Source organism: Engystomops pustulosus, chromosome 2 (genome assembly GCF_040894005.1).
Source record: "Engystomops pustulosus chromosome 2, aEngPut4.maternal, whole genome shotgun sequence".
In the NCBI taxonomy this organism is placed as follows: domain Eukaryota; kingdom Metazoa; phylum Chordata; class Amphibia; order Anura; family Leptodactylidae; genus Engystomops; species Engystomops pustulosus.
The window spans coordinates 36,349,866-36,366,699 of record NC_092412.1 but is presented as its reverse complement, the minus strand read 5'-3'; the positions used below and the strand labels follow the sequence as shown (position 1 = coordinate 36,366,699).

Below are 16,834 nucleotides of genomic sequence, written 5' to 3'. Positions count from 1 at the left end.
AAGTCCTTTAATGCTCCCATATATCTGAATGGCCAAACAGTGAACACTCCTGCCTTTTGAGTTATCCTGTGGATGCGTTATATACAATACACAAAATGGAAAAACTTCTTTAAAAAGTTATACCATGTGCACAGTGTACCAATTTTATACACACCCCTTTTCTGTGAAGCCACACCCCTTTTCCATACAAGTTGTAAAAGTGTCAAAAACGTGGTACAAAGCCTTTTATATTATTTTGCTGCAGATTACACCAGGATCGGGGCACTTTTTTCCCTTAGGCACGGCCAACGTGGCAAATCGAAGAGAACTCTTGAGGTATATTATACAATTAATGTATTTTCAGCAGTGCCACCTGCCTCCAGGTATGTTATGGAGAGGTCACTAATAAAATTGTTAACCAAGCGTAGCCTGCAGCCGCTCATATGCCATTTCCATACATAAATCTGACAGTCTACACCTGACAAAAAACGCTCGGACATACAGTAAACAAAAATACACTTTAAGGCAAATTGTCAAAAATAATACATTTTGTTAACTGGTGTCCTATAGCATAAAAGATCTCATTACATAAGATTAAGAACTAGAATATAAAAAAGGTCAAAAAAGTTTCTTCATTTTTGGCTTATTTCAAGAACTCTTTCCCATGTCCATTGCTTGTCGGACATCGGCCACTGCCTCGGGGACTCTCACAGTCATCCCGTTCATGAATGGCTGGAGGCAGATTTGGCAGCCCAGTCTTGACCTACATGGGGAGAAAAGAGGAAATACTTAGCGAGTTAAAAGGACTTGCTATACATACAATTAAAGGGGTTTTCTCACAAACTAAAGTTGGGCCCACAGGATAGGGCCCAACTTGCTGATCAGTGGGGGTTTCAGTGCCAAGAACCCCACAGATCTCAAAAAGGAGGGGTCCATCGGACCGTCGCTCCGTCAGACTAACGGAGTTGACGGACGTTCTGCTCTATTAATCTCTATGGAACTGATGGAGATATGTGAGCGCGGCGCTCTCCAACTTCCGTCAGTTCCATAGAGATTGATGGAGCAGACCGGTCATGTGCTGACCCCTCATTTTCACAATCTTTGGGGGTCTCAGCACTGAGACCCCCATTGATCGTCAAGTTAGACCCTATCCCTTTAGTTCGTGGGAAAACCCCTTTATAAATTTTACCCTGAGGCAACACTCCAGCAACTCAACCGTCGTGTGCACATTACTTCTACTGGAAATCACCCGCTAGCACAGAAGGAATAACAAAGTGGCATAGAAATGATCTAGGCTGAATATGAACTTCTCCTTTTCTACTACATTGAAATTTTCGCCAAAAATTGCTGTTGGATAGTCAGCTCATAGTAGTATCAGATTACAGCTCTCCATTAATGTCTGAGGAGGAGCCGCATTAGACTGAAGTATAAAATTCAGCTACAAAAACTATCTTTTATTCCCACCTACAGTTCTGTATGGAGCTGTTCTCAACCATTACTTGGATTCTCCTTCAGATGACTTGGACTTCTATTTTCTGTATTCAAGGTGCACAGGAGACAGCATGACATTAGTCTCTACTCTCTACAGCTGCCCCATTGATCACATTGCAGAAACGGTCAAGTGTGATTGAACCAAATGGAAAATTTAGTCGAAAGAAGAGTAATTACGTTTCAGTGAGTCCATAGGCGAGATCCAGCATATCCATCTCCTCATCAGTAACTGGCCCCAGCTGCTGAAATATATGATCCTCGAAGATTAGATGACAAGTAGAACAGGCCAAAGTTCCCTCACAAGCACCTGGAGAAGACAAAGACCATGTTATCTGTATGGCACCATGTGACATGCAACATAATAGGCGCCCTTATTTGTGCCATGGCTTCCCTCTAGAAGATATCAATTTCCTTAAAGGGGTCTTCCTATGAAGAAAAGTTAGGCCCTATCCACGGGATAGGGTCCAACTTGCTGATTAGTGGGGGGTCTCAGTGCTGACACCCCCACAGATCACGAAAACAAGGGGTCCCACATACCTCCGTCTGTAATGGAGCAGACAGTCGTGCATGACTGTTCCGCTCCATTAATCTCTACAGAGCTGACGGAAATTGCCGAGCGCTGCGCCATTCAAATTAACCCATCCAAAATTTTTCTCATCCAAGGTCCTTTACCCCTAAACATTTGCTAAATTTACCCTATGTATGCATCTGATCATACGAAATCACAGCATGTCTCCATGCAGGCATGGTGAGGACTAGAAGTCCATGGAAGCTGCTGTGATTTCATGCGATCATATACACACACTGGGTAGATTTTGCAAATGTTAAGGGTTAAAGGACCTTAGAATAGATCATGTGATCAGGGTTAGGTAAAGTGCAGAATGGTGAGAAAAGGCATAGGGAGGAGCTACTGGACCGGGCCAAGGAAGCCACACCCCTAGTACATGGAGCTGTATGCCAGGTAAGATAAAGTAGATGTTTTATAGATATAATAATAATTTATATAGCACACGCCGATGCTGAAGCACTGCACAGAGCTTGCCAAATCAGTCCCTGTCGCCATGGGGCTCACAATCTAATAAACCTACCAGTATGTTTTGGAGTGTGGGAGGAAACCGGAGGACCCAGATGAATCCCACAGAAACCCTTATGAGGGAAACACATTTTATTTTTTTTAGCTAAAATGGTGGTATTTGGTTAATAGGACTCTTCGGGAACCTGACACTAGCTGTATTTGTGGAAAATGTAGACATAGCTCCCCTTTAAAGGAGGAGGATATAATGTACCGTATATACTCGAGTATAAGCCGACCCGAGTATAAGCCGAGACCCCTCATTTTACCACCAAAAACTGGGAAAACCTATTGACTCGAGTATAAGCCGAGGGTGTAGTATAAAGCCAGCCCCCGTGTTGTATATAGCCAGCCCCCGTGTTGTATACAGCCTGCCCGCATAAAGTATACAGCCTGCCCGTATAAAGTATACAGCCTGCCCCCTGCCAAGCGAATAAAATTTAAAAAAAAACCTTAATACTCACCCTCATGTGATCTCCCGGCGGGCGCGCACTATGATGCCGCGGTTGATGACGTCATCAGCCGCGACACCGCTGCATCTTATTGTGCACCCGCCGTCAGATCGCATGGATGCAATCTGCCGGCTACAGAAGAGAGAAGAGGAGCCGCCGCCTGGTACAGCGCCGAGGATCAGGAGCCTCTCGCTGAAGATCGGGACACCGGAGGGTGAGTATTACGGTTTTTATTTTTTTCTTGACTCGTGTATAAGCCGAAGTGAGGTTTTTCAGCACGGTATGTTTAATCTTACAAGCAAAGCTTCCTACCCTCCACCCTTGAGTAAAAGTGTCAAAGGGCTACACAGCCTGGACAGGACTTTTGATATGTGGATTACAAAAAAAAAAGTTTATCCCTGGTAGAAATCCAAAAAGAACAGAATTGTTCTCATAAAAAGGAGCAGTAAACATCTTCAGTGTGTAATAAAAAGATGAAAGATCTGGAAGATCTGGAGAGAAGGTTATGCCAGAAGATCCTGAATGGCAAAGAGTCCCATGTTGTATGAAGGTATCAAACCTAAACCTAGAGTTAGTACAGTTAAGACGCTTTCTTTAAGAATGGCCCTGTAGACTAGTCCAGCAACATTCCAGGAAGGATCAGAGGCCCCACAGCTGCTCATACGGGTATTTACTGTACGTTACTCAGCAAATCTCATATTAGAGTAGCCCATACTATACGTACACTGTGTTGTGTGTCTGTATGTTATCACCTTCCAACTGCATGAGCTATTCTATAGTCTAAGGCTTTGGACTCTACAAGCAATATTGACCCTATAAAGCTTCAGAGCGTGTTAGACATTGTCCCTGGAGATCTGTGTAATCGTACCTTTTTGTGTGTGTGTTATTAATAGCCGCAGGATTGTGGGAAATTAATGTATATTCCAGGATTGGAGCAATCAGGGAGATCTTATCACAGCTCCTCCCCCCGGGTGTATAAGGCTTCTGTTGAAATACTACAGCGCTTTCCCAGAGGCGGTGTTGTGCTAGGTTGAGTGAAGAAATCTCACACACCAGTGCACAAGAGTGATAAGAAACAGGGAAAAACATCTGCACATACATTTGACATGGTTAAATGAGTTGTTTTAAGCTACTTACCAAAACCATCTATGTCCAAATTCTTTTCTACAACAAGGTCCAAAAGGGATTCTCCGACCTTTCCCTCAGCTACAATGGAGTCTCCATCCCGATTAATAAATGTTATTTTAACTTTGTTTTCTGAGCTGTAAGGAGAAGGGGGATCAGGTTAATACATACTGTGACCATGAAGCATAATAAAATACACAATAAACCAAAAATAACTAAGCAAAAGGGTTGGTTGTAGAATCCCGTTGAAGCCATTAGGCCCGGTTCGTAGCTTTCTTTTTCCTGTCAGGTACAGGATGCCTCACGTATGGTGTAGGACCCTTTACTAAGCACGGAGACATATCTTAGTGGCCACAAACTGAAGCAACGCAAAGATTATCATCTTTTTGAGATTATGTAAATTAGCCTACAAGTGCATTGTGGGGGTGGGGGTGAATATTTACCAATGTCACCTACAGACAGATATAAGCACTCCATCCCCCTACGGAAATCAAGGCAAGCTTAGTCACGAGTGACATTTTCAACTTCTACCATCATCGACTGTGCGCAAATCTGGACTATAAGGTCCGACCCCGCTGCACTTTTTTTTTAGAGCCATAAGAAAAAATAAATAATTATTATCTCTCTCTTCCATCTGTGACCATAAAGATATGTCTCAGCCCTGATTAAAGGACCCTACGCAGCTGGATTGGGAGGCACCGCTGCAGACATCCCACAATTTTAAGCTTTGCATGCGACACATGTAACCCAACATTTTGTGAATAATGACCCCTTGGTCCTAGTTGTAAATAAAGGGTCAAAAGTTGAAGTGAGGTCAAATTCTGAATCTACAAGGAATAAGGTATGAAGATTGTACCTGGACTAAAAGTCAATTGGTATTGTAAAAATATCAATGCCAAACTCTTGCAACATCTTGACAACAATTTCGTGGTCTAGATATTGACTGGGTTCTCATAGATTCAGACAATTTCTTAACAAAAAAAGGTCTAAGCGGCCTCACTAGAACCCATTTGTCAGGAATAGGGTTAGTAAAATTAACTTTAATTGATATGCATTAAAAAGAAAAAAGGGGAATATAAAGAAAATTAATGTAGGCAGCACTACCAAAATTTATTAAAAATCTACAGTCAGTAAAGCCCAAATTGAAAGTTTATTAATAAACATAATTCTTTGTGGCTGGAGTGTGTTGTGTGTTGTCAATCATTTTCAATTGTATCCACTTAAGTGGGATGGAAGTAGTGTGGAAACAGAGTTGCCAATTCACTTTAGACTAGAAAGGGATACTGAGTATTAGGGACAGTAGATGTCTGTCAGCAGCTGTAATTATAGCTCTTTGAGTTGGTATTTTATGCAGTGTTCCAACACATCTTGTTGGGAGCCTGACAGTGTGTATGTATCCATCCAATAACGGTAACTAATGAGTCTATTTAGATGCAGGCATCTGTGTATGCACCACACTCTGAGGTTGTAACTCACTACCGGCAGATTATGTGTGTGTTGGTCGAAACACACACAGTCTACTTTGTACACACACATTCACACTTTAATTTGCCACTAACCTAGACTAACTATAATAGTATTGGGCTAACTGACTGCTAAATAAAATACAGAACACTAAAGCCCCCCCGACATGTTTCGCCACAATTAGTGGCGTCCTCAGGGGTGCCGGGGCTAAGTGTGAGTGCGGACCGTAGCATGCTGACAGATATAACCTCTGTTTTGGGTTGTCTTAATGACATCAGGTACTTGCCCGGAAATGAGGTGTGAAGGTATACATTCTAAGATTGGTGGAGGAGCAACTTACCTATATTCCATTGGTCAGCTTTCCGATCGTTCAAATGGATGTGCGCATGCGTGAGAACTTCTTAGTTCTAAGTCGTTGCGCCGGGATCACAGCGGCTGCGCAGGGTGTTAGAGAGAAATCCCATATTATAGATAGAACAGAGCGCATGCGCCAGAATAGTACGTGCGACAAAAAAAATATATATATATATATATATATATATATTACGAAGATGTGGCGCTCATGCGCTCGTTTCAAACCTCAAAGTCTTAAGGGACCTCTCGGGCGCTTGCGTTCAGATATAGAGGAATTTTGTTCTTTACACTAAGAATTTAATATCTGCGCTTGCTAACTGACTGGGAAACAAAAGAGTTGCATCAACATAAAGTATTTCTGAGTACTTAATATACAATCAAAATGAGTATCATAAGATTGTATCAGTATATATAGCCAATAAGTATCCTAAAGGTAAGTATACCTAGTTTTATATCTGTTTTGTCCATCAGCCTTAAAATTGTAGTGCTCAGATATACCATCATATAGGTAGTTGAAATCCATTTCAGCGTATCTATTTTATTATATTTTATTTTGTTCTTTATTGATGAACGCACCTCAATATCCCTTAAGGACATGCCACTGTGAGACGTGAGAGGTAGGCTATATCGCCTGTTGGCTAGAGCTGCATATTGCAACTATATCTGTTCAATACTTGCTTATTTGATTTATTAGAGGAATGCAAAAAACGTGAAACCCTCATTTAGACCGTTCGGACTCAAACTTTCCAAGCGGTCTATCCATCGGGCCTCAAGTTGGAGGAGTTTTTTATCAATATCGCCCTTGCGGGGGCCTAATTTAAGTTGGTCAATGGCCCAGAACTTAAGGTGGTCCATCCTGCCCTCGTGGACCAATAAGACATGTCAGATTGGTCCACGAGGGCAGGATGGACCACCTTAAGTTCTGGGCCATTGACCAACTTAAATTAGGCCCCCGCAAGGGCGATATTGATAAAAAACTCCTCCAACTTGAGGCCCGATGGATAGACCGCTTGGAAAGTTTGAGTCCGAACGGTCTAAATGAGGGTTTCACGTTTTTTGCATTCCTCTAATAAATCAAATAAGAAAGTATTGAACAGATATAGTTGCAATATGCAGCTCTAGCCAACAGACGATATAGCCTACCTCTTACGTCTCACAGTGGCATGTCCTTAAGGGATATTGAGGTTCGTTCATCAATAAAGAACAAAATAAAATATAATAAAATAGATACGCTGAAATGGATTTCAACTACCTATATGATGGTATATCTGAGCACTACAATTTTAAGGCTGATGGACAAAACAGATATAAAACTAGGTATACTTACCTTTAGGATACTTATTGGCTATATATACTGATACAATCTTATGATACTCATTTTGATTGTATATTAAGTACTCAGAAATACTTTATGTTGATGCAACTCTTTTGTTTCCTAGTCAGTTAGCAAGCGCAGATATTAAATTCTTAGTGTAAAGAACAAAATTCCTCTATATCTGAACGCAAGCGCCCGAGAGGTCCCTTAAGACTTTGAGGTTTGAAACGAGCGCATGAGCGCCACATCTTCGTAATATATATATATATTTTTTTTGTCGCACGTACTATTCTGGCGCATGCGCTCTGTTCTATCTATAATATGGGATTTCTCTCTAACACCCTGCGCAGCCGCTGTGATCCCGGCGCAACGACTTAGAACTAAGAAGTTCTCACGCATGCGCACATCCATTTGAACGATCGGAAAGCTGACCAATGGAATATAGGTAAGTTGCTCCTCCACCAATCTTAGAATGTATACCTTCACACCTCATTTCCGGGCAAGTACCTGATGTCATTAAGACAACCCAAAACAGAGGTTATATCTGTCAGCATGCTACGGTCCGCACTCACACTTAGCCCCGGCACCCCTGAGGACGCCACTAATTGTGGCGAAACATGTCGGGGGGGCTTTAGTGTTCTGTATTTTATTTAGCAGTCAGTTAGCCCAATACTATTATAGTTAGTCTAGGTTAGTGGCAAATTAAAGTGTGAATATGTGTGTGTACAAAGTAGACTGTGTGTGTTTCGACCAACACACACATAATCTGCCGGTAGTGAGTTACAACCTCAGAGTGTGGTGCATACACAGATGCCTGCATCTAAATAGACTCATTAGTTACCGTTATTGGATGGATACATACACACTGTCAGGCTCCCAACAAGATGTGTTGGAACACTGCATAAAATACCAACTCAAAGAGCTATAATTACAGCTGCTGACAGACATCTACTGTCCCTAATACTCAGTATCCCTTTCTAGTCTAAAGTGAATTGGCAACTCTGTTTCCACACTACTTCCATCCCACTTAAGTGGATACAATTGAAAATGATTGACAACACACAACACACTCCAGCCACAAAGAATTATGTTTATTAATAAACTTTCAATTTGGGCTTTACTGACTGTAGATTTTTAATAAATTTTGGTAGTGCTGCCTACATTAATTTTCTTTATATTCCCCTTTTTTCTTTTTAATGCATATCAATTAAAGTTAATTTTACTAACCCTATTCCTGACAAACTCTTGCAACAGACTTCTGGAAGTGTACACCATGTACTAACTAATAAGGGATATTATGAACTGGTTGGGAATTTCTTAAAAAAACAAGAGACAGTCAGATTTCATGGATTCTAGTTTTACCAATGACATCACGTTGTTTAGGTCCAACAATAAAGTTTGACAACAGCAACCAACTTGTATAATACAGCAGACACCTGCTGTATTATGAAGAGCGTCCTTAACAGTTTCATGGTCTATCCTATGTAAAAGTAATCGTTATAATGAAAGTAGAAAGCTCCTTAAAGTGCCTCCTAAAAATGTTACCCTAATTTCTTTACCAGCGGTCACCGAACGAACACCCTAGTTCCCATGACAGTACAAAATTTTGAAAAGCCAATTGTTACAGGGAGAAAAAAAAAAAAATAAAAAATTTTGTCTAGAGCTACAATTATAAAACATACCAGTTCCGTCTTAGATACAAATTCAACTTAAGAACCCAACTTGTACATAACCCAGGGACTGCTGTACAATCTAAGGCTACATTCACACTAACGTATGGGGGACGTATATACGGCCGATATACGTCCACCATAGGCAGCAATGGGCGCACGGCACCCTACAGGAGCGGTACGGTGCTGCACACGTGCGGCACCGTACCGTTCCGTACCCGGGGAAAAGATAGGACCTGTCCTATCTTTTCCCGTAATACGGCGCCGTGCGCCATAGGTTGCTATGGAGAGGGACGGGGGTCAGCTGCGCTCACCTCCTCCTCCTCCTCCTCTCCCCGTACACTGCCGTTGCCCGCTACGGTACGGTACGGGCGGGCAACGGCAGTGTGAATAAAGCCTGTGAGACTGGGCATGGGAGACCTAGGTTCTCATGAGAATGCAGATCTGCGTGGTGGTACGTTCACATATATCAGACATAAAACGTATGCTTATTAACCCTTTAAGACAAATTCACCAAAACTTAGTCCTAACAAAGATTTTCATGTGTAGGGAGACAGCAAAAGTAGACGGATACGAGACGGGAAAATGTAAGGATCAAGATGTGACAGCACAAGGGCAGAAGGACAAATACAGGCAGTCCCTGGGTTACGTACAAGATAGGGTCCTTGGGTTTGTACTTAAGTTGAATTTGTATGCAAGTCGGAACTGTATATTTTATAATGGTAGATCCAGGCAAAAACCATTTTTTTGTCCCATTGACAATTGGATTTTCACAATTTTATGCTGTAATGGGAACAAGGGTTATCAATAAAGCTTCATTACAGACACCTTACATGATCAGTGCAGCCTGGGACTAAAATAAACCATCCAAAGAGCTTCACCAGAGGTCACTGTGGGCATAGGGGTCCGTCTGGAACTAGGGGTAGTCTGCAAGTCGGGTGTCCTTAAGTAGGGGACCGCCTGTACAATGTAGTAAACTCAACATAAAACACAATCCATTCCTCTGCTCTCAGGCCACTGCAAAATACAATTGCCTGCAGTCTCATGGCACGGTGGGAGTTGTAGTTTGGTTCTCCAACCAGTGCTAGATGACTGTGTGTACAGTGCTACGTATGAGATAGGGGACGTTATCTTATCAGCTCAGTGTGGGGAGGGACAGGCCTCACATACTTGATAGGGTAGCCTGTCATGAGCCAATCTGTATGTAGGGGAGAACATATACAGTCATGTGAATAAGCCCTAAGGCTGTCAATAATCAGCATTTCATAGACTGTAGGCTCTTGTGTCACCCCCTCATCCTCATAGACTGTAAGCTCTTGTGTCACCCCCTCATCCTCATAGACTGTAAGCTCTTGTGATCATAGCCCTCACTCCCATTGTTCCATATGACTGTTTGTAATGTAGTATTTTATTTGTTCATGTTCCCTATGAGTTGTAAATCACTACATAAAGATATTATATAAAATGCGCAAACAACACACGTTACATGCAGTACATAGGACGATTACAAGAACAGGGGCTCAAGTTCTGCCAAAACTCCACTTCCCTCTACAAGACATCCATGGTGGCCATCTACAGCAATTAAATATCAGCCACAGCCACGGCTAGTAAGTAGTGGCGTCAATTTGCCAGATCTGGCAATATGTCCGGGTTGTGTGTGAGACACACTCAAACCCCGGAACTAAACTTAAAGGGCATTTACCACTGAGATGAAGGACTGTATGTAGGTGTTAATGGAGCCGGGAGCCCCTGAGGCTCATTTGCATACATTCTTTCATTCTGGTGGTAGATGCCCTTTAAGGTTTAGGTCCGCTCATCTCTAGCTACCAGTAGTTGGTTACTTCTTCTTGTTCCTTGTAGCAAATTTTTTTAGACACCATTAGTAAATCTGGCCGAATCTACATATAATAGGGAAGGATTGTAAATGAATAAATTTGTTTGCAAATCCCATTCTGACCAAATAATCCTCATTTCCAGCACCATAAATCCCTCGGATACGGAGATTCGGTTCATGAGACCGGCAGTCATGAGATTTGCGGCCGTAATACAGAAGCCGCATGCGGCTCAGACAGCTTAGACTTAATCCGGTCATCGCCCATATAAACCGATAAAACGTCAATGCGCCGGTTGGATCTTTTATACTGGTCCATAAAGACACATACTGGTTCTAAGTAGACGACCAAAGCCTACAAGAACCGATTGGGGTATTGCATCATTAATCTGCACTCCTACCACCCAAAAATCCACCTGAGAAAATACTACAGCAGCACCAGGATTGACCAGAAGGGGGCGCTACTGGCTGACGTTTGGGTGGCACCAGACAAATCATACAGAAACATAGGGGGAGATTTATCAGAAGTGTCTGAGAACAGAACTGTTCTAGTTACCCATGGCAACCAATCAGAGCTCAGCTTTCATCGCCCCACAATTGTTTCCCATGGGCAACTAGAACAGTTTTACCTCAGACATTTCTGATAAATCTCCCCACATAAATACTGTATATCCAGTGTCTCTTTATCTGACACTGGAATTGATACATAAAGTACACTGGAAATTGTATAACTTTGGGTTACACAAACCATTCAAAATGTGGAGAGTTATGGGGATAGCTCTTTTTTGGGCTAATCCTCACGTCCCGGGTGTCTTTTAGAAAACTTTATTGCAGGCATATGTCAATTTTTTTTTTATGCGGCTTCTGGGGCGTGGAGTAGCTGTACATGAGGCTACTAGTCGCGGCTACTCCACGCTCCAGTAGCCACGTTACTCCGTCTACCATTTAATGTTCGGCGCGCAGCTCCTCGTAGCATGCGCAGAACGCCTTTATAGGTAGAATCGTGGTGGTAGGTTCCCTTTAAAGGAAATCCATCATCAAATGAATCCTGATAAACCAGGAACACTTACTCATAGATCCAGGCACCGTGACTGTGGTAATCTTCTTATATTTGTTATTCTTGTCCTCCTTCCTTCCAAAATCAATTTTTAAAATTATGCTAACCCCCTCCCCATGCTGTTAGACTGTCTCCCCTACCTCTGCAATCTCAATGCAGCACAAAGTGAGGTGGGATGGGGGGAGTGCTCCTTGCACGTGATAGCAGCCTGAGAAACGATAGCATGGACTGGTTCTGGGGACTGTTTTATTTTGATGGTAGATTTCCTTTATCATCAAACCTAATGATATGATGTGGAATAAACAAACCACTATATGTATTCCATAAGGAACAGATTCCCACATGTAGACAGCAACGTTTCAATGTCTTGGTACAACTTTCACTGCAGTCACAACACAGTCCCCCAGCTCTCCAAGCAATAATCCTGGATCAGACCAGACGTGAGCACGGAAAATCCCCAAAATTATGTAATAAGTCCAGTCACAGCGCGGAGATCCAACAAAAACTTGTAGTTTATTCCTACAGGATTAGGATTGTAACTCCAACCCAATCCGATTACCACTGGTTTTGTTATTCCTCGTTACATCATCATCATAATAATGAACAACCCCACCCCCCCCAGTTATGCAACATCACAAACTTAAAATCTCTGAGAATTAACCCTTCAAGGGGAGGAGTCTTTTCTCATAGGATGACTAGGCTCAGACTGCTTGTAGATAGGGAAGGTCTTTATAGGAGCTTATTCCTAAAACACAATTAATGTATGTAACTATAACTCCAAAACAAAAATTATAACAGCAATAAATAATTTTTTAATTCGTGCAAAAAATATAAATTATAACGGCTATAAATGAGTTAAAAAGTTGACGTCAGTGGTCCAATTTTTTTACCCCACCCAAACCACACCCCTTTTTTGGGAATCAGCAAGGGTCGGTAGAAAAAAAAATCCATTTGTGCAAACCTTCTGGCAATGCAACCTAAGGAATGACTGCACCATATCCATCACCCGGGAACAGGAGTAGGAAGAAATGAAAAACCATAACACACACGGTATAAGTGCTGCAGTTTAGGCCGGTTTTACATTACGTGAGAAGTGCCGCGCCACGGACTGATCGCTACACGGGGGACTGAACTTATATCACGCACAGAGTTTTAGTTTCCCCGATATGCAGCAGAGCCGACAGCTGTACTGTTGGCTCTGCTAGATAATCGGGGGAACCAAAAAGTATTTTGACATATGATGCACCAACTTCAACCCAAGTGAATAGTCCATTACACAGCACTTCTCACTGAAAATGTGAATCCTGCCTTAGGGCCAATTCACACAAACGTGTGCCCGGCATACCATACCATAGCATACCATACCATAGAGGAAGGGGTGAGCGCTGCTTGCTCCCGGCCCTCTTCATAGAGAAACATGGCGCACGGCGCCATATTACGGGGAAAGATCGGACATGTCCTATGTTTTCCCCAGGAACGGTATGGTGCTGCCGTACGCCCATTGCCGGCCTATGGGGGACATATACACAACATATATACGTCAGCCATATATACGCCTCCCAACAGCCGTGTGAACGAGGCCTTAGGCTGGCTGCCACTAGCGAGTTTGGTCCAAGGTGCAGGTGGAATTTCCCGGACTAAATGTCTAAATTGCCAAGCGCTGCGCTGGGCGATCTCCATCAGCTCCATAGAGATTAATGGAGCAGAATGGTCATGCACAGCCGTCTGCTCCATTACTCTCATGGAGCAATGAGGGGTCCGACTATGGTACGTGGGACCCCATCGGACCCCTCATTTTTGTGATCTGTGGATAGGGCCCAACTTTCATTTGTGGGAAAGTCCCTTTAATCGTTACTGAAGACAAGATGCTGGATCAGGGTCTTACCCCTGGCATAGGTGTGATTTCCTAAAAACTACCTGGGGACAGTTGTAGACTTCCTTTACAAACTACAAATACAATCCTACACTCCTGTTGTTGTTCCCGGTTCGGTCTGTCGCTAGTCTTGACACGACGAGATCACCTAGAAAAGTGACTCTTAATTAGCAGCCCGTAGTGCGGTGACGCGGTGTCCAGCGTTCCGGGATGCCAATTATGCATGCCCCCTGGTGACATCACACGAGCTACTCGCATGATTAGCACTGACGTCACTGCGAATTTTTTTTTTTTTAGGTGATCCTGGTGTGTCAAGCTTAGAGAAGAACAGCACAGAGATCAACATCAAAAGGATTATAGGAGAGTATTTGTAGTTCAATATGTCTACCAGCTATGGTAGATTATCTTTAAGTAGGCACCAGAGGCAGAGGGTCTTACTCTTCCCACTAACACATAAAGCTTAAAGGAAACCTGTCAGCCCATTTTCTATAAATCGAGCTAGTGACAGGTTCCCATGTTGGGAACCTACTCCATGGGGGGCATGGGCAGGAGTAGAATTCCATGGTAACTTGTCTGTCACAGGAACCCCTTTAAATAGGGCTTTCGGTAGACAATGACTGAAAGGTTTGGTCAGTAAGGTGGAAACATCTGTCCCTGTTATGGCGGAATAAATCTTGAACTATACGTATAGGATTATGCTTTATCAGGCTAATAAGTGTTTAGATGGGGTCTATCCACCCGCACTGGAACAAACTGGAGAGGAAGAAGATCCCATCCGGGCTGTTTAACCCCTTAGAATTGTGTCCGGATGGCTTCTTGACAGCAGACACTGGGCTCCAGGTATGGAAATCTACTATTCTCGTCATCCAGATTTACTCACCGCTAATAAATGGCTGGTCAGGTGTAAAAAAAGTTAATTTATGCCTGGAGAATTTAGTAAAAATTAAGCTATCACCAGAAAAATATGTGTTAAATGTGTTATAAGCCTGCCAAAAAAAAAAAAAGCTACGATATGATAAAAACTATAGTCAGACGTACATGACGCTGTACCTTGCCCAGTCCCCGCTGAAGGGCGCACACCCAACATGTGTATTCAGGTTATCCATGCCCTGTAATGGCACAACGACTGCAGCAATGCATATTGATTACTCAGATTATCTGTCATTAAAGGGACATTCTGCACTCTAACAGAAAAAAAAAAAAAAAACAGCTCTGAAAGGTCTTGTAAACATCAGGAAACTCAATCTGCTCATAAAAAACTACAATTCCCAGAATGCCTCAGTGACCCACGACTGCTGGAATGCTGTGTCAGGTTCTGAAAGGCATGCTGGGAGTTGTAGTCGCGGTAGTGTCATTGCAGAGGACATGATCAGGACATTACCTGTAAAGTCGCGCAGCTCCGGGGCCCAGACTCCTTCCTGCCGCCCGCTGCAGCGCGGAGATCCCGCTCCTAGACCGGGCCAGGAGGCAGCGGGAGCCGGAGAACAACCTGGTCACTGCTGCCATGTCTGCCCCAATGTTCCCGGAACCAGTCACCGGCGCAATATTATACAAGAGGAGGCGGAGCCCCGAGGACCCGCCCCTCCCTCCTTCTATTCTGCCGGCAGCCAGCAGAGGGCGCTGTCTACAGAGGACAAAGCACATGTACATGTGATGTGTAATATGTTCTCTACATGCATTTATATGTATTATACTACAGAACAGTACATCATATGCAGGGATTAAGACTGGGCCCTGGGCTGTATGAATATTATAGACCCTACAAGTCTTGAATCACTTCCTACATCTGGTACTAGAAGCAGCTTCTTGGGGAATGGAAGATGAGTCCCTTCTCCTGCTTTCAATCTGTGGTTTCAGGACCTTTAAAGGTCCTTCTGAGAATACAATTTTGTGGATATTTTGGGTGGCCATGGCCCCCCTACTAGGCTTGGGCCCCAATATCATAATACGCTAAATGGAATGTTACCATATACTGGAATGTTTCATTTATCTGTGTATTGTGAGATGTGTGAGTTTTTTATGCTTTACATACTGTTTGAAAAATGTGATACACAATGTACAATAATAAAGTATATATAATGACATATTTTTCCCTAGATGATGTCTATGATGGTGGCCTGTCTCTAGATGATGTCTATGATGGTGGCCTGTCTCTAGATGATGTATATGATGGCGGCCTGTCTCTAGATGATGTCTATGATGGTGGCCTGTCTCTAGATGATGTATATGATGGCGGCCTGTCTCTAGATGATGTATATGATGGCGGCCTGTCTCTAGATGATGTCTATGATGGTGGCCTGTCTCTAGATGATGTATATGATGGCGGCCTGTCTCTAGATGATGTATATGATGGCGGCCTGTCTCTAGATGATGTATATGATGGTTGCCTGTCTCTAGATGATGTATATGATGGCGGCCTGTCTCTAGATGATGTATATGATGGCGGCCTGTCTCTAGATGATGTATATGATGGCGGCCTGTCTCTAGATGATGTATATGATGGTTGCCTGTCTCTAGATGATGTATATGATGGCGGCCTGTCTCTAGATGATGTATATGATGGCGGCCTGTCTCTAGATGATGTATATGATGGTGGCCTGTCTCTAGATGATGTATATGATGGCGGCCTGTCTCTAGATGATGTATATGATGGCGGCCTGTCTCTAGATGATGTATATGATGGTGGCCTGTCTCTAGATGATGTATATGATGGCGGCCTGTCTCTAGATGATGTATATGATGGCGGCCTGTCTCTAGATGATGTATATGATGGCGGCCTGTCTCTAGATGATGTATATGATGGTTGCCTGTCTCTAGATGATGTATATGATGGCGGCCTGTCTCTAGATGATGTATATGATGGCGGCCTGTCTCTAGATGATGTATATGATGGTTGCCTGTCTCTAGATGATGTATATGATGGCGGCCTGTCTCTAGATGATGTATATGATGGCGGCCTGTCTCTAGATGATGTATATGATGGTGGCCTGTCTCTAGATGACCACAGCATGTAGGAGGTTATTCCACCTGTCTCATCCACTTGCAGCTCCATGACGCCATTGTGAAGAGCATGTGCTTGGTATAGAAACCCTGGGCCTTAGAATGTTCTATGGGGTCTATTGTACATATGCTGTCACATGCACGCGGTACA

The 16,834-nt window shown here is 43.1% G+C and overlaps 1 protein-coding gene across 1 annotated transcript; it reads right to left on the bottom strand.

Moving 5' to 3' along the window:
• Positions 1-478: 478 nt before the first annotated feature.
• FDX1 (ferredoxin 1) lies at positions 479-15,231 on the bottom strand. The gene is made up of 4 exons (XM_072134252.1): positions 15,065-15,231; positions 4,132-4,256; positions 1,648-1,777; positions 479-742 (listed from the first exon to the last, which is right to left on the bottom strand). Exons 1-4 carry the CDS (start codon positions 15,187-15,189, stop codon positions 628-630), a joined length of 495 nt encoding a protein of 164 aa, XP_071990353.1. The 5' UTR covers positions 15,190-15,231; the 3' UTR covers positions 479-627.
• Positions 15,232-16,834: the final 1,603 nt, after the last annotated feature.

Bases quoted from the DNA above. Each gene is read 5' to 3' on its own strand.
- FDX1 (XM_072134252.1), bottom strand. From the start codon at position 15,189: ATGGCAGCAGTGACCAGGTTGTTCTCCGGCTCCCGCTGCCTCCTGGCC. The intron at 4,257-15,064 runs GTAATGTCCTGA...TTCTCCTTACAG, and splicing joins GGAGCTGCGCGACTTTACAG to CTCAGAAAACAAAGTTAAAA. The intron at 743-1,647 runs GTAATTACTCTT...CTCCCCATGTAG, and splicing joins GCCTATGGACTCACTGAAAC to GTCAAGACTGGGCTGCCAAA.